The 22,060-nt window shown below is 37.8% G+C and overlaps 1 protein-coding gene and 1 long non-coding RNA gene across 6 annotated transcripts; both read right to left on the reverse strand.

The window, feature by feature from the left end:
• Positions 1 to 669: 669 nt before the first annotated feature.
• Positions 670 to 7,222, reverse strand: LOC104441291. 4 transcript variants are annotated; one of them, XM_039311351.1, is made up of 4 exons: positions 6,830 to 7,222; positions 6,482 to 6,712; positions 3,649 to 4,890; positions 670 to 2,316 (listed from the first exon to the last, which is right to left on the reverse strand). In XM_039311351.1, exons 1-4 carry the CDS (start codon positions 7,129 to 7,131, stop codon positions 1,707 to 1,709), a joined length of 2,385 nt encoding a protein of 794 aa, XP_039167285.1. In that variant the 5' UTR covers positions 7,132 to 7,222; the 3' UTR covers positions 670 to 1,706. The 4 variants fall into 4 exon arrangements, with proteins under 4 accessions (XP_039167285.1, XP_039167284.1, XP_039167286.1 ...); XM_039311350.1 differs by having other exon boundaries at positions 6,482 to 6,715; XM_039311352.1 differs by lacking the exon at positions 6,482 to 6,712.
• A 4,998-nt stretch (positions 7,223 to 12,220) lies between these two features.
• On the reverse strand, positions 12,221 to 16,173 carry LOC120292771. Of its 2 annotated transcripts, none has more exons than XR_005550373.1 (2): positions 15,137 to 16,173; positions 12,221 to 12,672 (listed from the first exon to the last, which is right to left on the reverse strand). It is a non-coding gene; the product is annotated as an uncharacterized LOC120292771 (long non-coding RNA). The 2 variants fall into 2 exon arrangements; XR_005550372.1 differs by lacking the exon at positions 12,221 to 12,672 and adding an exon at positions 13,689 to 14,111.
• Between the last annotated feature and the right edge of the window lie 5,887 nt (positions 16,174 to 22,060).

The raw sequence follows: 22,060 nt of genomic DNA on the forward strand, positions 1-22,060 counted from the left end.
TTTCAATCCTCAAAGTTCAGAAATTTGAATGTCTATCAGTCAAGAGAACGAAGATTCATCTTAAATCGGTATGGGACGGTCTAATAGAGTTTATGATAAGTTGAGTGACCAACTTGTCTTTCTTGGACGTGTAGTCGTGGTCACCCTATAACTTCTGTTTTTACCAACAATTCCAGTTCAACGTTTGCGCTATGCGGACTCTAATGAATAGACATCTACGAATCTAAAGTTGTAGCAGGCTGAATTTGATCGATAAATCTTTGGAACGGTTGCTTTCCTCCTCTAGCAATGTTGCGCTTAACGAGATGAAACTTCATGGCATGTTCAAATCATTCATCGGTTTCGAATTCCAAGCAACTCTATAGATAGAATAATTAGTGACTCTAGTTACTCAAGTTCTTCAGTAGGCTTATGATTTTCATCCAGAAAGATTTTGATAAGCTCCTCTTTTCGGCTTATTTTTGCACAGGTGCGACCTTTTGTGATTATTTTACCACAATTAGGTTGGAAATTAATTTGAAAGCAAACCAAATGAAATTATAGGACGTAAAAAAAATCATATCTTGACACCCACCATCCGACAAATTGTCATTTGCATCTGGAAAGGCATGATGCACAAGGCACTAACACGAAAAGAAATTACACATTCTACTTGCTTCAACGAGAATATTTTTAAGTGTTTCTATAAGGTTTTAAAATATAATTGTCACCAAGCCAATGAAGTGTCAAAGTCGACTCGGCTCAGTTATTTAGCGACATTTTCTAAAGGTACTACCATAGCCAAACATAACAAAGATACTTAGGATTTGGTTCGGTTCAGTCCCATTTAAGAGTTCAGGCTCATTCACTCGATCGCAATTGCTGCCAGATGACTCAACTGATCAAAGGCTCCTTTTTAGGGCCTTCATTTGCTCTCCAGTCTCCACTGCGCTCTCTCTTGCAAAGCAAATGCTCCCTTCTTTTCTTCTTTTTGTTTGGCCGCAGTTCTCACCAAATGAAAACCCTAACAATGTCTCAGATCTACAAGATCCAAACCCCTCTTTTGAGATTCAATTCGAGCATTATTTAACTTTTCTCTCATCATCATCATTGTTGAAGCTCTTCTAGCAATTATTTTGCTTCTCATTGATCTTCCGATGCTGTCAGCCTCAGGAATGGTCCTCGTTGCCTCACAAGTCACAAAAGGAAGGCGCCTTCGCCACTTTCGGCTAAATTTATGGATTTTTTTTTTTTTTTTTTTGGAGGGGGGGGGGAAAAATGCATGTATTTCTGATATGAACCTTTGCAGTTACATCAGATTACATGATTATCAAAGTTTTGTATAAAAAGGAAAAACCAAATCTCATCCGAAATAATTTCTTCTCCAAATCCTTTAAGCTCCAACCTATGCTATAAGGGGAATACAGTATGAAGGGAAAAAAGGTAATTAAAGGACAGGCTTACTTTAAGGATCTTAGGACCCAAGGACACATATGTGAGCCTATAGAACATTTATACGTTTCAAGTAAGGTGAGTCGCTAGGTGGTATGATGGTTTATGCTACTGTGAGGCAAACGCAGGTGAACGACCAAGGTGAAGTGACATGTAACATTTGGAAAGTTCAGGACATAAACTTTTGAAAGGAAAGGGTTAGAGCGAGATGAGAGTTAGAAAAAGGTTAAAAGGAATTCATGATTGGGCCGAGAGATCATAACAAAACTTTTAATCTAATCCAAGTCACGGTGCAGCAAAAGCATTCCATTCAAATATTGCTTCCTCACTTTCCTGTACTTCTCCAGCAGCAACCTGTACCTAGGAACTACATCCTCCAACAACACTTGCTTACAGAACTTAGATTTCACCAATAAAAATGCTGCTTCTAGTGTTTCCTTTCCCTCAGGATATGAATCATATAATTGCTTTGCATCTACGTCAAATATGTGATACTCGTACCTTACATTGGCTTCTTCTTCATTGTGGTTGAAACTTTCAAGCCATCTTATTCTCCTAAACGGATCTTCCTCCTTCTGAATCGACCTCTCTAAACTCTGCAGTGTCTCCATGAATTTAGATGACTCATTGATCTTATCAAGTAGATATCTGAAAATGGCAACCTGGCTTTGATAAAGCCAGTGGTTGGTGTCCCTTGAAAAACATATTGAATTAACTAAGCAAGCTTTGCGAAACATTGGATCAACATCACCAAGCGACATGATCATAAAGTGCAAAAGCCTGATGCAAGCTGCATATGAAGTCCCAGTCATTGAATCAGAAGATACATGTTGCTTCAAGTCCTGAAACCACCAATGCAAAGCAATGTGAATAAATCCCTCCCACCTGCGTCAAAGTGAAGCTGTTAATTGGATGTCAAAAATCTTCACCTACAAGTACATTTTGAAGACCCCATTTACCATTCAGCAACAAAAGACAAGGATTTCATGTCAACTGAAACACATTAGTTCGTCCATTGGATTATTCATTATGTGATATGGACTGACAAAGACTTCAAGACCTGACTTGTAACATAATTGAATGAACGACAACAAACTAGGCTGACAAGGTGATATGCAGAAACTGTTTTTCAGGTTAGGAGAAGAGTTTATCAGTGCAGACTGCTAGAGGTCACCCTGAAGTCATTTCATTATAAATTGATTTTCTCTTTCGATCCCCTAATGCAGACAGATAGGACATGTTAAGAGCATAGTAATCATTTGCAATGTGTACTCGGACTTCTATCATCAAGTTAAGTGTCCCTCTCCTCATAAATCTCAAGTTATTGGAAAGGAAGATATGATCTTTGCTGCAGATGCTTAGCGCAATAGCCACTTTAAAAATTAAAAACCTACTAGAAAATGATTGGGCTCATTAGTTAATTGACAGAATGTTATGAGTAATAATATCTTAAGGCAAAACATAGATTCTCTTCTCAACAAACAAGCAATCCAATTTGGTAATTTAAGCGCTAACATGGCCACACACATTGCATGTCCAGAAGGAAAACTTCACTGAAATTCAACACTTCATTGATGGCAAATGCAGATTTCATACCCAAGATAATCATGCAACGGAAGGAACAAGAAGCTTGGAGAACACAGGCAAAAGAATAATATCGAATTTACAAGATTGCATCAAGAGAATATCCTCATCTCTGCAAACGGAACACTGCGTTCAATATTCACTCAATTTTACCAGATAACTTTTATCAACAGTTGTAATGCTTAGCACAGCATAGTATATCTTCCTGGAAAAAAAGATTGTGTTCTTCAAGTTACCAACCCAATGTTACATGGAAAGTCTTAAAAGTAAAATTGCTTACCATCGATAATGCATCTACACAATGTTATATCATCATTATTTCAAAGATGCAAAATATCTTTGCAAAACAGGTGTTTCTCCATAACTCAAAAAAGAGCCATATTATTGGCGATTCATGGATAAGCTACCCATCAAACTAGACAAAAGCATAAGCAGGCTAAGACAAACAAATTGGCAACATATGGTACTTACTCCATCATGAATCTCAAAATCATGAAAGTTTTGGTTAAAATTTCAGAATGGCTTATGAAAAAGAGTAGTGCACACTTTACATAATAAAAATAAACATGAGAAAATAAGGATATAAGGACTTCTCACTCAATCAAACAAGAAACCATGCGAACAAGAACTTACTCAAATGGAGCTTCAACCTCAATGGCAAGTGTTAGGTGTAAGGAAAGACCAGCAGAATCTTTTTGTACATCATTAGTAGTATGAGCCTCATGAACGTAACCTCTGGGAATGTACAATATATCTCCTTCCTTCAGCAGAATTTGCATGCATGCATTTGGTACAGCATCAACATTTGAACCTTGGGAGCCATCAAGAGGTTCATATAAACGAGGTAAAAGCTTATTCCTTGGAGAGGAAATTGTCCACTGTTTCATTCCCATAAGTTGACACACAAGAACACAATGATCATCGTAGTGCCGTGCCAACCCCTGAGAATTGCGTGGTGTCAAGTAAAGATTGGCACCTACAGATGGTTGACCAAACAAAGATGCTAAGCCTTCAGTGATAGCAGCGATGGACCTAAAGCGGAACTCCATACCACGCATAGCCACTGTATAACCATCTTTGTAAGCTTCATCACATCTGAATATATCATCAAAGCTAAGCACATGAGGAGACTGGATGCAAGAACTCAAGCTCTCGAGGAAAAGATGTTTCTCAGTGTTGGAAAGCCTCTCTGCTTTTAGTACCCTTATATCCTGCTGGTATTTTATGGGCATACCCAAGCTATCTCTCTCGTTTTTTAGGAAATTGAAGATGTCCAGCTCATCAGAAGCAATAGGTGGGCAGGACACCGCACAATGGAGGACAGAAGAGAGAAGATGGTGAACAACATCTTTAGGATTAATGCAATTCAAAAAGGAGTTAAATATATTCTCCTCATCCACAGCATTTGAGGTCCTTCTTATGAGAAAAGGTGATACTTCCCAATAGCCCTCTATAAAATCTTTGAAACTAGACTGTGGTAACCCAAAAATGCTTCTCCTGATTTGATCGATTGGCAGAACAGTGGTACATTGGAATCTAATAGAAAGTCTGAAAATGCTCTCTGCCAGATCGTTCACCCTCATATTGCTCAACAAGTCTTTTTGCTGGCTGCACACCGTAGAGTTGTACATTCGAGGATGCAGTTTAGTCCACAGCTCTTTCAAAAGGAAGAAGAAACTTTCAGAGAGCTCAGATGGAACTCTTTCCAATTGCTTGATATTGCAGGAGTTAACAAGTACAATAACAGCATCAAGAAGTGAAACAGAAAGTTCATGTTCCTTTGCAGCTGTAATGTGACTCCTATTGAATCCATTGTCCACTGGGAATAATGTGACAGAATCCACAAAACATTTGGCCACCTGAAGATAGCAAACCCTAGAGTATATGATGAGTCAAGCTGACGATAGACAAGGACATCGGCAATTAAATGTGTATTGAGTTAGAATAAGCCTATATTAGCTATTAAATTCAAACAAGAAACTAAACCACACCACGTAAGAAGAAGAATTCTCAGCCATATTCAACTAAACAGCTAAAGTAACAACAGTACCAAAACTTCTCCCAAGCTTTACCATATTATATCTACAAGTTCTTGAGTCAACCACAATAGTTTTTTCATATATTCAAGTGACAGGTTGTAAGAACAGCAAACAAGATGGGAGATTGTAATTTGATGGATGGATATGTAACATAAGTGTGTCCCCCACAAAGGCCATGCACGGATCATTTAAACCAGCGCATAATTAATTGATTCACAATAGAACGAGGAGCTTTTTCAATCCATATAGAACATACGTTATCATTATATAACTGCACATAACATGCTCACATATACAAACAATAAGCCATTTGCAGGCAAATCTGCATAATTAGCTTCAGCTTGATAAAAGAGCATCATAAGTCTGAAACCTCAAGCCACCAAGGAAGGAAGAAAACATGTACATGGAAAAGTAAATGTAAGTATACATCCAACAACTTGTCAACAATAGACTATGTTTAAAAATGGGCGTGCCTTTCTCATCCTACATCCCCTCTCAATCAAAGGAAAGACACCAATAGCAACATGCATATAAACCATCGACAGACTTCACGCATTGTGTAATTATTCATACATCATAACTTCCCATGAAATTTACTTAAAAAGCCATTTCAAAGAAGCATCCAATGAGTCTGACATTAGGGCCTAGGTCATTAATGACAAACGGTTTATTTGCTTAATATCATAGAGAAGAGAAGTTAGCAGTAGTCAACATCTGAAGCTTGATCAGAGGATAGATAATAGTGTACCTATGCATCTCAACCAGTGAAAGCTTGACCAAATGAATTATTTTAAACAAGGATAAAGAGATCTTACTCATTTATCTCATGCATAAGCAGACTACACAATATCCAGAATAAAGCAACAAGGAAATTGTCCCGTCACATTAATTCTATCACATCAGTTATAACGACCATATTCCATCAGTGCATCTTAGAAAACACAGAGATGTAGCATAGTAGCAATTGTTGAGTTAGTACATCGTCCAAGATTTGATGCACCCAGGCCTCCATTATGATTAAGCTCTATGGATTACATTGTCTTTGTTTTGCAGCTGTCAAGTCATGAATGAGCAACTATCATAACCAAGACATGCGGTGACAGCCAAAAACATTGAAATGATGCTGTATGAGCTAGCAGCATTGATTGCCATAATAAAGTTTACCTAACGTCTGGTCGAACAAACTCCAAAAGCCCAAAATCAATATAAGCATCTCGTGAGACATTCATCCTCTAAATGAAGCACGAAAAAACTCATTTTCGAATGGAAAAAAACCCATAAAAACCACCATAAAAACCACCCAAAATCCACATTTCCTCCACAAACAAACGATCAGTTGCAAAGCCTAATGGTACAATCATGCTCCTTAACAAACATACAACTAAAAAGGTAGAACAGAGGAGAGAAATAAAAGAGGAAAAACTCACATGAGAGTCTCCAAAGCAGAATGCTCAAGAAGGCTCTGCCGCCCGACCAAACTAGTCGCCAAATCCGAAACGGCACCGCACGCACTCAATTTGACTCTCCTATTCGAACTCCTCAAACCCGATACCAGGCTTTCCAAAATTTCTGCATCCGAGGCGATTCGTTGGTTCATATCGAAAGAACAGAGCGAAGCCATTCCTACAACCTTAGCAGAAAGACAGGCGATATCCGGACTGCTGTCCAGCACATTCAATCAAACATTAAGTTACCTTTACAGATAACCTCGCAGAGTGATAATGTGTGCTTGAGAAAGAGAGAGAGAGAGAGAGAGAGAGAGAGAGAGAGCTCACTTGGATTTGAGCAGCACGGGAAGCACGGAGAAGAGGGCAGCGAGGGGTATCTTCCGAAAGCTCGAAACTGGGTCGTCCGATTTCGAGAGAAAAGAGAGAACTTTCCGCAAGCATCGCTTGACCAACGACGAGGAAGGAAGTGGGTCGGAGCGGCCTCGGCCTCCCGCGTTGATCTTGGAGACGGAAGCTAGAAGCAGACACAGAGCGGTGTCTGCATCGGCCGATCCGAGCGGAGCGGAGCGAGATAATTCAGAGTCCCTTCTCCTTCTCCTCTTTCTCTTTCTTTGCTGGGTCTCCTCCATATTTTCTCTGCACCGATGGGAAGCTCCTTCAAGCTCGGGGACTTCCGTTCGCCTGCACAATCTCAGTCCTCCGAGGCTTTAGAGTGATGACAATTTTGCAAACGGAGAGAATAATATAAATGGCCACTAAACTTTAATTTATTATGCAATACGATTTTAAACTTTTGATATTAGCTCAATATGCAATGATATTGCTTAACATTTAATTGATTTAGGGATTACATTAAATAAATTAAAAGCTTAGGATGGATATTGCAATTACATTGGAGTTAAGTAATTATATTAAAAAATTTAAAAGTTTATGTACAAAATTACATATTGAACTAAAATTCATTAATTATTTATGTTATTTTTTAAAAAAAGGATTATCTAAAATAAAAGGTTAAGGTGATCTAAGAAATCCAATGTCATGATCAGGGCACTTCCCTCGAGAATATTCATTGTTCTCTCTTCAATCTCAGCCAATTTAATCACTTTTTTTTTTTTTTTTTCAAAAGAACTTCATCATCTTCTTCCCCCTCTATCCTTGGATATTGATTTTTTCCTTTGTTTCTTTCAGTGCCATACACACAAAAGAGCTTCTTCTCGTTCCTCCCCCCATTTTCCTCTCCTTGACAGACGCCCCTTCTCTTTCTTTCGTCTTTCTTCTTACTGGAGTCGACGCAAACCAACGAGCTCTCTCTACAAGATTTTAAATTTTCATCAGCTTCTTCATTTTGCTTGGTTGGGACACTATAGGGTAGGAGTGAACATAGTTCCTAAAGTAGAACATGAAATCAAAGAACTTGGTCAATTGAAACTTGGTTAATTCCAAGTTTCAAGATATATAAAGTAGGTTTCAAATTGGAATTTGTTTCGACAGATAGGTTTCAAGTTTTAGGTAGATGAAACCTAAAACTTGAAATAAGTTTTATTGTATTTTTTATTTATTTATGTCTTTGTGTGATTCTGCAATATTTCATGACGTTGAATGATAATTATATAATTTGAAACTGCTAATTTGAGCTTTCATTTTATAATTGACACTTTTACTATATCAATATTTCATATATTTTTGTGTCTAAATATAAATTGTAGTCAATATATGGTCATTAAATACGATGATTCATTACAATTATTTAATTAATAATGCAAGCGGAACTTGAATAGAAAATGGAATCGACTTAGGATAGGTTCAATATTCCAAAAACTAAGAAACATATTCTAACAGGTAGGTTTCAAGTTTCAAACGAAACATGTAAAGAACCTGAAATCGCTTACCCTTACCACAGAGAGAACCAAACGAGAATGAGAATTTTCCCTCAAAACATTACCGTTATTAGATGAAAATGCCTTTGACTATGTGATCGAAGCTCGCCAACCAATGAAAATTTGGGCAGCCAATAAGCTCAGCCTAGTAAGCCCTTGATCTCTGTTGAATTCCTTCTATTTAAATACACTCTTTTAGGTCCCACCTTTTTTTTTTTTTTGTGGCAACAAGCCAGCATCTTGTCCATAGCTACACTAGTATATGGGTGTGTATGATATGATTTTTCCGAATAAATTATAGACTGAATAATATAAAAAATTATCATAATCAATGTTGGAAGAATCCTCATAAAATATGGGATAATTCCAAAAAGATTTGTATAGAGACTCAAATAATTTAGGATAAAAGCCACAAAAAACTTCAAACTATGTCTATCTTGATATATTTACGCTAATTTTTTTTTTTGTGACACTAAGAACTCTAAACTTATACATATATAACATATTTACTCCAAAATTTTTATAATACAAAAACCTTAAACTTATACTTATGTGATACATTTATTCTAATTTTGTCAATTGTGATATATTTACTCCAATTTTTTTTTTTTGATGTCAAAAATCCCAAATTTGTATTCATTTGATACATTTACCCCAAAAATTTGATGTCATAGAATAATTTTTGGGGTTTTTGGTGTCAAATTTTTTTGAGGTAAATGTGTCACACGGATATAAGCATAAAGTTTTTGGTGTTGAAAAAAAGAAGTTTATGATAAATGTGTCGCAATCGACAAATTTTAAGATTTTTTGTGGTTTTTTCCAATAAATTATTCAGGCATTAGGGTGAGATATTTCCTTAGCCCCCCTTGGATATGAAACATGAATTAAAAACAAAATGGAAAAAGTGGAGAACAGATTTGTCTATTAAAGCCATGTTTAGTAACCAGCAAAATAGTAAAAATTTCTATTATTTTGTTCCCAGGAGTAGTCTTAGAACAAAATTGTGTTTGGTAAAATTTTTGTTCCTAGAAACAAATTTCTATTTTTTTTTTGTTCCCGGAAGTAGATTTAGAACTGAATCAAGAAAAAAAACGTGATTCTTGTTCTCGAGAACAATTCTAGAATCAAGCCCATATTTTCTCTTTTTATTCTTTTTCTTGTTCTAATTCCCTTTTATTTTTCTTCATCTACCGCCACCGCCACGGTTGCTGTCCACCATCGTCCACTATCCGCTGCCCACCGTCGCCAATTGCTGGCAATCGGTCCGGCAAGCTCGCCTAGCTTCGGGAGGGGCGAGCCTCGCCGGTGGCCAGGTGGGCCTCGCCGAGGGCTGGCGATGCTGCAGTAAGGTCGCTGGCCACTTGAAGAAGAAGAATATGAGAGAGAAAGGAAAAAAAGAAAATAAGAAAAAAGAAAAAAAATGAAAGAAGTAATACAATTATTTAAAAATTAAAAGAAAATGATTTGAAGTAAAAATTTTGAACATTATACCAAACGCAATTCTATTCCGGGAATTGAAATTTTGAATAGTTACCAAACGGTTTAAAATGCTTATAAATTGTTCCCGGGAATATAATATAAAAAAAATCATTTTTAATCAAAAATTGTTCCCAAGGATAGAAGCGTTACCAAACACGCCCTAAATTGACCAAATTCACGTGCCTCTTAAATTTGGTCGTGTGATATGTGTGTGTTATATCTACCCCTGTTAAGACTGTCGTGACTTAGACCATAGCTATTGGGTGAGTCATTGTCAACTAGTTGTTTTTTTTTTTTTTTTTTTAGCATAGGCCATGTTAATTAGGTTTTATTGAACAGCAATTAGGTTTTCTTACATTCATTTGACCTTTCACAGTTATCATCATTGAATTCCCATGCATTTATTTATTTATTTATCACATTCTAACTCTCAATCCACTCTTAGATTTAAGGTGTAAGAGTCAAAATACACACTTAAAACAATTATCCCCACCCTACTCCCCTCAAAGTGAAAATTCGAACCCCACACCCCCATGTCCATGTGAGAAGAGTGGTCACTAAAGCAAACCTTAATGATTAATTTCGATGCAGTTGAAGTCATGTAAATTCATCATTCCATTCCAACTCAATTCGCGCATTTTGTGGCCTGAGCGTGGAACTACTGAGCAATCTCAATCAATCTCCGATCATTTGTGATTCATGGTTCAGATAGGGTTTTCGTCAACAATAGTAAACTAGTATTGATGCCAATAGTTTTCTTTGTATACTCTTGGACCGATATCCTACAAAAATTTCTTTCTTTTTGGTATATTTGTCCGCAATCCCCATCATGTACATAATATGGTTAAATAATATTACCTCAATGTTATCTCGAAAAATTACCAAAAAAATTATAAATTTATTACACATGTATCAATTTAATATTAAACCTCTCAATTTGGCTAATTTAGTTCTAAATATTTTAACAATTTGACAATCGAGTTCTTCCATCCAATTTTGGCTAGAAATCATTGACGTGTGATTGATAGTCATCGTACATAAAATCACCGGCACTAACGTGAATGATTTTTGTAATTTTTAAATTTGTTTATTTTTTTTTTTCTTTACTTTTTATTTTCTTTATGTTTGGCGAGGGTTGCCCATCCACTAGGCCGCTAGTGAGGCCTCACCGACAGCTAATAAATGTAGCTTGACTTCTAGAAGAACTTTTTTGTTCTTTCGTAATGGTCTCAGCAAAAGAAATAGTTAACTTAAGTTTATAGATGTCTCGATAATATTTTTTGGGAATGCTTAATAAGAGAATTTTTTATTGTCCCAGTATTGATTATACATATCATAAGAAAAATCAGAGCATTAAAAATTATAGTCCATTTATCTGTTACCTAATAACTGCATAAACTTGTTAAACAAAATAAAAGAAAATATGGCTATAATTTTCCTATAAAAATAATTTCCGAGAATTATTATGAGCTTTTTTAGGGGACTAGTCCCGCATTCGAGGTGGATCATCATCGTTGGCTAAGAAAGGAAAAAACGTGGTCCCGTCGATCTGCACTGCAAAACCGGTTTTCTGCTGCTACTTAATGACACTAGAGGAAACTTACGGGTGCAAAGGTGATGAAATTTACAATGATTGAGAAAATTACGATGAGCAGGGAAGATTACTGACACATAGGTTGCCAAAAATTTACCTAGGGTAATGAACAATTAAATATTTTATTAACAATAACATAAAAGAAATTTACTATTAACTTAGATAGATTCCTATTTTTGTGGAATATTATGAACCAAGGGACTTGGAAAAAGTACTACCGTGAATAAGAACTTATGCCCTCTAAATAAAAGTAACGAAAGAATATTTTATAGATAACTTACTATTAGCAAGGATAATTATGTGCACTACAGAAAATTTTCAATTCATTAGGTAAGGCAAATTATTATTATTATTATTATTATTATTATTATTATTATTATTATTATTATTATTATTATTATTATTATTATTATTATTTACAAAACCATACGATCCATCACAAAACCATACGATCCATACAACATATGATGACAAAAGGGACGCCTACATCAATTTTGAAAATATATACCGGTAATGATATTTTCTCTCATGCATCCTATAACAATAGAGTTCAATGGAATTGATTGATAGACCCTTTATTTTCAATACCACATTGGTGTGACGACGTCTCTTTCAAATTTCAAATTGGCAAGGGACTAACAAACAGTGATGTGACATGCTCTTTAAGCTTGGTCTTGGAGTGGGTGTAACAATCTCCATTGGTGTATAACACATCGATCACCCACGAGAGATTGAGAAATAGGGTGAGAACCAGCGTTGGGCCTGCAGTTAGACTGAGAAACTCTTTATTTATGTCCTTCCATGCATCAACAACTCGTTTCTGGAGTTCCTCCTCGGTTTCCTATTTCGAGACACCATTTTCTTTCATTAACAAATCTACCGTAGATGTTATGTGCCCCCTCTTTGGCTCATATTGTATGTCAACAACCTTGGCGTAATTAGGTTAACATTGTTTTCGACTGAGTGGTGGTCGATCTAATTTATTAGAGTATTGGAGGATAATTATGTTTTTATTATACCTAGTGAGAAGCAATGTCACCGAGCAACCATTCAAAAGCATCTCTTGTGACCACATCACCCTTTCCTACAAGTGCTGTGATCGATAACTCTCCATAGCATGTCGTTAATAAAGCAAGGGGCTTGTATTCCTCTATTGTTGGTGAGTAGCTGGTATGGAACCATTTGGCTTCATGAAAGTACCCTCTCGCTTGCTTCTTCATCTGAGAAATTAAACATAAACAAGAACGTTGGGTTTTTTAGGGGAAAAAAATTGTGTTGGATGCATGTAAAATGTGGCGACAATGCTTATGACTTCTTTTGCATAGGCAAGGTGATACGATCTTTCTTTTGTGGCCAGTTCATTCCCAATTTTATCATAGAGATCGAGAGGCTCCTTGTAATAAGCGTGCATAGACTTTGGTAGTCCCACCTAAATTTGAGTCCTTGAAAATGGCGCACTTACTCTACACATGCTTTGATCAAATTCAAAAGTCTGAGAAAAAGAATACGGATTACGTACTTCTCAATTGTTCTAGCATAGGGTACAAGTTCTTCCAATATGCCATAGATGTCATGAATATCGTCAAAAATGAAAATCAGGGCAATCGCTCTAGTTAGTATATTTCTAGCCATTGCAAACTTTGATTGGAAATATGCTCTAGCCATCCATAAGAACTACTTCACAATCCTATCTCTAGTAAATAGAAACTTCCTCACAACATCTATATCCTTCCACCACTTATATTTAAATGAATATGAGCGTTATTGAAAATATGTTAGCTTGATGAATTCACATAGTTTAAACTAATATTTTTGGACTTTCAAAAGCACTATTTTGAAGGATAATTTGAAACTGGATCAGTAAATCTCTAGAAAACACAATAAAAAAAAACAGTAATTTGGGCATTGTTAAAACATAATCTAGAAGCTAATTTTAGATTATACTATCATGTGAAGTTGGTTAACCTTGTAATCTGGCATATTTCCTTATGGTGTGGCTCTTGTAGTAAGTTGAAATCTAGTTTAGCCAAGGTGAGCAAGACATCGTCATGTGAAGGCTCTTCTTGATAGAGTGAAATATTGTCACGCCCCGATCCTCGGGCACGCACACATCCTTCTACTTAGTCAATTTTATAATGCGATATCTCAGGACTAAGTATCGCCGACCCTTTCGTTTATTAAGCACATACGGAAGCAGTTATAAATCCCCAGACAATAAAACAATATGATAGAAAAGTAATGCCATATTTTTCATATTGAAATCCACAACCAAACCTTTATACATGGCATAACTCAAAGTCTATTCACAAGACTATTCATAACATTCTAGTCACACTCTATATACACCACACAAGGTTCACAAAAGAGGATGGGATCTCAATCCTCATCCGGGTCATACTCAAGATCATCCTAATCCTCTTTTGACTCTTCTTCATTAAGCTCACATCCTTTAAACTCTTCATCTTTTACCAGCTCATCGTCCTCTTCTGATTCCTTCTTCACAGGCTCATCTACAGGCTTGAAATGTTGTCCCACAATCGGGATGTGACTATATCTTAGCAAGTTCTACCCCACTAAGACTCGATTAGGAAATCAATACGCTAACCGGGCTGCCTATACACGCACGGGTCAGAGGACTTACCTTGGCCTCAGATTCCACCTGCATATTAGCACAATTCAATAAGCACCCTAGCAATCATATCACAGATCGATATCTCAATCAACCGACCTAGTCGATTTCATATCAATCGGACCATTAATTGGTCATTTCAATTCAATCAATCGAATTACGACATCAGATCAAAGCAATGATCAATCGACCTAGTCGATTACATGTCAAATGGACCATTTCCAGGTCAAATCACTTCCAATATAAAACCTCCCATTTGCATTCATAGTCACAGAGCTACAGCAATGCTCTCGGGTGTCGTTTTCGCCAAGGTGACATATGTTCTGGACATCACTTGTGCGTTCTTTAAGGCACCGTTTTCACCAGTGATTTTCTTATCACCGAACCACATATGTTTATACTGATGTAGGTAATAGACACACTCGTGCGTCCTTTAAGGCGCCATTTTCACCAGTAATTTCTTTATCACCAAACCACGTATGTCTATACCTCGTACTTGATCGATCTCAGCCAAGATTATTCTCAGTTTAGCCTCACGATTTTCTCTACTTTACAACTCATCAAAGCATTGTAAATGCTAAATAACCACACTCGGTTATCCATCAATCAATTATTCAATTTCACTCAATTTCAAACAATTAAGGAATAATTCCTCAAATTTCACAACTAATTCGATTTAGCACAACGTAGAGCTCAAATAAATAAATTGACTGCACCACGACAATCAGCACGAAATTTCGGTCGTTGGCTATCCTTGCCTAACTTCCGAAAAATAAATAATTAAATAAATAATTTCGAAAATTAATAAATAAATACTAAAAATCCAATTTAGGGCCGTAATGCCTAATTGAAACCCGAAACGGGTCAGGAAAAATCCCGAGATGCATTCAATAAATACTCATGCGTCTTTACTTACTAATTGCACAATTCAATTATCTAATATGCATCATTGTTATTTAATAATCACTAATCTAACCACCTAATTGCACTTAGTTAAATCTAATAAACCTTTAAGCATCAATAGTCTACTAAGCAGGATTAGTGAGATTACTCACTTGATTAACAGTGGGGACCGGGACACCGTGACGGCGACGCGACGGCAGCCGAAATCGGGCTTTCGACGACACCGGCGGGCTTGGACCGGGCCTTAAACTTGGGCTCAACAAATCTCAGCCCAACCAAGATTTGTTCTTGCACTAGACTGGGCTCACTCTTGGGCTTGGGCTTGGCTCACTCTTGGGCCTTCTTCGCGGGCTGGACTTGGGCCGAAGTTGCTGAATTGGGCTCAATGGAGCTGTTGGATTTTTGGGCCAAAGACTTGGGCTGCTGAAATTTTTCTTGGGCTTCAAATGGCGTGGGCTTGCTGCAACTGAACTGGATTCGCTGAAGATGGGCCGAGCTTCATAGGTCCACTTCGTGCAGGGCTTGCGGCTGTTGGGCCTCGGTGATGAAGGGCTGAAGATGTGGACGAGGGGAGTAGCAGCTGCTTCGCTTTGGTGATGTTGGGCCCGTGAAATTCGCTGGATGTGGACTGCACAAATTCGTGGGAATCACGGTCAACAAATCTGTAGAGGCTGAACCCGAATCTGCTGGACTCATGGCTGAATTCTTTAGCGTTGTTCGGTTGAGGACACGTGCAGATGGAGGAGCTTCGGTGGATGAACGGCACGTGAGAAGTCAACTTCGGTGGAGGAACTTGTTGGGTTTTTGACTCGGTTTGCTGCGGCAGAAGACCAAAGATTGTGTGAGAGCAGCTTCAGTCACCGCCTGGGAAAATCTTGCGAACGTGCTGGCAGCCGAAGGAAAAGAAGTGGATGCGTGGGGATTTCTTCGGTGGACTTGCTTCGTGGAATTTTGGGGCTGCTTCAGTCAACTAAAGCTTCAATGGTTGACTGGAGATGGGTGATTTGCAGACGAGTGGCAGCTTGGCATGGGATGAGGCGCGCGAGTGAAGAATCCTGGCATGAGTGGTGCTTGCTGGAGGGGAAAAATGGTGAAGACGGCAGCACATGGAGGGATAGAGAACATGGAACGAAGGCGACGGCCACAGGGGTTCTTCGGTGGAAAGTTTTATTGGATAATTTAAACGAAGGAGACAACATAAGATGGAGGTCGGCAGCTTGGTCCGCACGGAGGAGGGGAATAGATAAGGATGAGCACCCCAAAAGTCCACAACTTAATCTCTTCCATTAAAACCTTGTCCCCTCTAATTCTTTCTAGAATATAATTTCACCGTTTATTCCAAATTAAAGCCAAAAAGCAGCCCTTAGTCCAATTCCGAATTTCCTTAATTTTTGGCTCCAATTTCTTCATTTGATTCTCCAAATCAATGTCAAATTTTGCTGAAGAAAAATCCCGAATAATTTTCTATAAGTCCTTGACACTCAAAGGTTCGATAAAGAGGCCAAAAATCTGATCGATTTGGCTGATCCAATTTTCCTCTAATTTTCCACGACGTTCGAATCGATTTTCCGTAAAAATCCTAGAATCTCTGAAAAATCTTTTGAGACTAAGTTGACGTTCCTAAAATAGCTCGTAACACCACAGGACTTTCAATTTCTGAAATTAGGTTTGAATTTCCATTTGACGCGTTTTTAGCGTGACCTAAGCTACCGAGTAACTTTCATAAATTTTTAGTGCAAATGACCCATGGTCGATTTTCTTCGAGCCACTATGAACCCACTCGACTCATTGGTGACTTTTGATTGTCGTGAAAATCTTGAGAATTCAAATACAAACACATGATACCAAAACAAAAGTAAAATCAGATTAGTGTCGGTCGATGAGAATTTTCCAATTTAGTGGTGTCACCCACAATTAGTCACATATCTCAATCGAATCAACCTATATCTAATCTCAAATCGATTTATATCTGTGTCATAATGGCCTCGACAGATGAACATGGTCGAAAAGCCAATTCCTGATCGAATTCTCAAGTCTATTGCATTAAAATTCCTTAATGGCTTCCCTAGATAGTTTAATTATCTCTACAATGATCAGTTATGAGAACAGCTCTATAGACGCGTCAATGAAATGCCCGATTTATTCAATAGAAAACATGACCGAAAATCTGGGATGTCACAAATATAATGCCTTGCCTCGAGTCTTAGTAACCCCTTGCGAAGTGGTTGCTTTAGGGCATGACTCACTTGTTTTGAAAGACTATGCTTACTTTTGTTTCATCAATCGATTCAATGTTAATTATAGCAAAAGGAAGTGTTTCTTTGTGTTACACAGAAGAAATCAATTCTAAACACTAATATAATTAGATCTACTCTTCATAGCCAAACTTGGAATTCACAAATAGCATCGCCATGGCACCCTAAATGGTAAGCTTCATATAGGCTTAGCAATCTGCACACATATGTGATAAGCGATTTCTTGAAGTTGCCTTCATCATCCTTTAAAATTGTTAAAGACCTCCGTGCAACCAACCAACATGGGGAAAGAAGACATAATCAATTAGAAATTAGGAAGGTGATACACCCGGTTAATGTTCTAGATTTTCTTTGACTTGTTTCTCCTAGAATTCGAATGAGCAATGGTAATTTTCCAAAGAAAGAATTTATGGGATTAGTTCACTTTGTTTAAGACTTACCCAATGAAATATTGAAACCTTGTTGTCGCAGCAATCAAGACATAAAAGCAATCATGTGAAGGTTGTCTCCTTTAAAAATCAGGAAAATTACAAAAAACAACCCTAAATTTATTGCAATTTTTCTAATTTAGTCTTAAACCTTTTTTTTTTAAGTCACTTAATTCTAAACTTTTTGCAATTACACCAATTTTGTCCATCAGCCAGAAGCCAAAAATTTGGCCAATCAGTTATAAACCCTTATCGTGAGGGCTATTAGTAGCTGGGTGAGGCTTACCCTCACTAGAGGCCGCAACATTGCGTGGCCTTAGGCGATGGCTACTAATGGCTAGGTAGTGGCTGGGCAAGGCTTGTCAAGCCTCACTAGCCATGGAGATGCTCTACCTAACTAGATGTGGTGAGGTCGAAGGGCTTGACCTTGTGCCGCCTTTGGCTTGGGTGAGCCTCATCGGCCATGGGCAAGTCACGGCCTCGCCAAATCTGGCAAGGCCTCACTCAGCCATGGCGAAGGTGGCCTCACTATCGCTATGCAAGGCTCACCTTCGCCATTGGTTGGTGAGGCTAACTTCGCTAGCACTTGCCTCTGGCTAGCCGTCGGCCAAAGGAAGGAGTAAGGAGGAAGGAGGAAAAAAGAGAGACAAAGAGAAAAAGAAAAAGAAAATAAAAAATTGAGAATTAAATTATTATAAAAAAATTATCCACGTTAGTATCGGCTGGTTAAGGTTGGATAAACTAAATTAGCACAATTGCAAAAAATTTAGGACTAAATTAGCTAAAAATTGTTTATGATTGAATTTGAAAAATTGTACTAGATTTATGACTAGTTTGTAATTTTCCCCTTAAAAATCTCCATGGTCAAGTTGTGAGTAACTTTTGTGGATCCGTTCTAATTGCTCATCAATTTCTTGTTCAATTCCCAAGCATTGAACTTAATCAATCAAGTGAAGAATTTGTTATCTACGACACCAGTCAATATCTCCCTCACCTCTCCTTTCAATTCCTCAACTTGTTCCTCCACTCTTCCAAGGAATTTGAACTTCTGCACATATATAATATGCCGTTGCAAGTAAAAGCAAGCATGGGATATGTATAATTAAAAAGACTCCAGGGAAAGTAGAGTTACTGTGAAAATTAATAATCATGCTATCTTGGTTCCAAACCCATGAAAAGATACGAAAACAAGGCATATTGTGCAAACTCCTCAATACGACGAGCATGTACTTTTAGAAAAGTGAATTAATGATAAAGATCAAATCATTTCATTTTGAAATTTCCCAAGAGACGAAATTAAACATTATTCTCTAAAAATTGAATAATCGATGCCCAAATCATTTCATTTAGGTGGAGTTAAACATTATATGTCTGGCATATCTAATTTTCGATTAGAAAGATTGTTAATATGCAATTTTACAAGTTTAGCTTCGTCCATTTAACACCCTGAAAAATTACATATAATTATGAACTTGCTATCGCTCCCATAATATTAGCAGCTATAATTAATAGATGGTACTACTCATGTCACGCCCCAATCCTCAGAGCACGTGCTCATCCCTCCATGGTCGATTTACTAGCAATGTCCTAGGACGCATCGCCAACCCATTCTATTTTTAAATGCACATTCGGAAGCATATATAAAATCCCCAGACAACAATTCAATGGGATAGGAAAGCAGGACTATAAATTCTGGAAAATTAAACCATACCTTTTATACATATCATATCACTTTGGATACAATACTACTCGATATTTACAAAGTCTAACAAAAGGCTTGATTCTCAAAATTAGTAGTTCTATACCCAACTACTCCGACTTGTCTACTGAGCTCTTTAGGTCCATAGGATCCATACGATACGGTGGATCCTCTACCATACCATCAGGGAGACTAGCCACATTCCCATCTAGAGCACGGGTAGCATCGATCACTTCTGCTGGTATACCAAAGTTTGAGAGAGGGCCTATTCTAAGACCATAAGGGGTGGTATGGAATCAGGCCCTAAATCTATTGGGCCTTTCCTGGTATGGAACTTCCAAAACCCAAACGATTGTCACAACCATCTCATACGTCCAGTCACTCTTGGGGTCGGGGAAAACTGTGACTTGCTCTATTATTCGTCTGGGATGATCGAGATGTCTAGGAGGAATCGCCATCTGTGAACCTGAAAATGTGGTCCCACAATGAGGTGCGACTATATCTTAGTAAGTTCTAGTCCCTAAGACTCGATTATGAAATCAATATACTTTAGGGTCGCCTATGCACAACATGAGTCGAAGCACTTACCTTGGTCTCAGATTCCACCTGCAAATCAACACAGTTCAATAGATACCCAAATAATCACAACATATCAAAACATCGATCAAATCGACTTAGTCGATTACATGTCAATCGGATCGTTTCCCGGTCATATCAATTCAATCAATTAATTCACAATGTTAGATTAAAATAATGATCAATCGACCGAGTCGATTACATGTCAATTGGACCATTCCTAGGTCATTTCCAATCACCAAATCACACGTACTCTCTCGGGCGCTGTTTTCGCCAAGGTGATGTAAGTAATAGATAGCACTCGTGCATTCTTTAAGGCACCGTTTTTGGCAATGATATTCCCAATCACCGAACCACACGTGTCTATATTGATGTAGGTAATGGACAACACTTATGTGTTCTTTAAGGTGCTGTTTTCACCAGTGATTTCCTTATCACCGAATCCACGTATGTCTATTACATTGTACCTGATTGATCTTTGCCAAGAGTATTTCCAATTCACTCTCACGATTCTCCCCACCTTACAACTCATCAAGCATTGTAAATGCTAAATAACCATACTCGGCCATCTACCAATCAATCATTCAATTTCACTCAATTTCAATCAAATTAAAAATAATTCCTAAAATTACACAATCAATTCAATTCACCACAACGTAGAGCTCAAATAAATAAACAGACCTACACCAGGACGATCAACGTAAAATTTCAGTCATCGGCTATCCCTACCAAGTTTTCGAAAAATAAATAAATAAATAAATAATTTAGAAAATTAATAAATAAATACTAAAAATCCCGAGATGCATTTAATAAATACTAGCACATGTCTATTCGCTAATTGCACAATTCAATTGCCTAACATGCATCACAATTATCTAATAATCACTAACCTATTCTAATCTAACCATCTAATTACAGTTAATTAAATCTAATCAACCATTAAGTATCATTAGCAAACTAAGCAAGGATTAGTGAGCAAAACTCACTTGATTAAAGATCCGCTCAAATCAAATTGACGAGGACGCGACAAAGATCGATCCTCTCCAAAGCGGTTCCGCCAACCAGGGTCGAGACGGGCCCAAAAACGAATCAGTTAACCTGCAAACCCTTGCTGCAAAAATGAAGAAATAGGCTACTGTGGGGCTGATTTGAACCCGGCTTGGGCTACGCTCGGCAGTCGCAAGTGATGCGGGCCATGGCTTGGTCCGGTTTTAGAGCTCACGGATGGAGACACGGGCTGGTCTAATGGGCTGACCAAGAAGAACACAAACGGGAGAGGGATAATTTGAAGATGTCACCGGGCTTGGGGGGTGGTGGGCCACTCGATGAGCCAATTCCGCGGCCACTAAAGTCAACACACAAGCAGGGGACATCGCTGGATTGACTTGTGAAGATTAAAGGGCTGAAAGCATGAAGATTCAAAGGGGTTTCTGTGGGGCAGACGTGCGGCAGACATAAATAAACAAGATAGAAAAATGGGGCAGCAGGTTTGGTGAGGAGAAAACGTGAAAGGGATGGACAACAACAAAATAGAAAGAAGCAGCTTTGTCGGTCTTGGTGGCAGCGTCCTAGTCAAAGAAAGGAAGGAACACGTGTGGAACAATTAAAGAAAAAGGAAGGAAAGAGACGTATGAGGAAGAGGGGGGGAGAAATGGATAGGTTTGGGCCCACCGGTCAAAGAAGTCGCAAGAATTCAATGGAAAAAAATCTGGGTTGTTGTTCTTGGGGGAAAAGCAAAATGTGCGAGAGAGGGGTCAAATAAAAAGAAAATCAAATTAAAAGATAACAAAAACATAAAGTGGAAGATAGAAGCAGCCAAGGTCAAAGGAAATTGGGGCAGTAAGTGGCTGCGTGAGTGGATGGAGAGGAGAGAGAGAAATTATTGGCCGAGGAAAAACATGCGGAAATAGAAGGGACCAATAAAGAGAGAAAAGAAATCTAATCAAAACAAACCATATTCTACTCAACTTCACAACTAAGCCAATTGGTCATTCTAGGGCCAATTTCTTCACCACTTCACACAATCTGAAGTCTAAAAGATGACCAGAATAAGACGGTCCCTTAAACCCACGAATTTCCTTTTAATTTTAAAAATTTTAAAAATTAAAAAAAAAAGAA

The sequence above is a fragment of the Eucalyptus grandis genome, chromosome 4 (genome assembly GCF_016545825.1).
Source record: "Eucalyptus grandis isolate ANBG69807.140 chromosome 4, ASM1654582v1, whole genome shotgun sequence".
Classification (NCBI taxonomy): domain Eukaryota; kingdom Viridiplantae; phylum Streptophyta; class Magnoliopsida; order Myrtales; family Myrtaceae; genus Eucalyptus; species Eucalyptus grandis.

Coding starts and splice junctions, on each gene's coding strand:
- LOC104441291 (XM_039311350.1), bottom strand. CDS start 7,131: ATGGAGGAGACCCAGCAAAGAAAGAGAAAGAGGAGAAGGAGAAGGGAC. Junction 6,716..6,829: donor CCCGTGCTGCTCAAATCCAA/GTGAGCTCTCTC, acceptor TGTGCTGGACAG/CAGTCCGGATATCGCCTGTC. Junction 2,317..3,648: donor GAGGTTGAAGCTCCATTTGA/GTAAGTTCTTGT, acceptor ACTTTGACGCAG/GTGGGAGGGATTTATTCACA.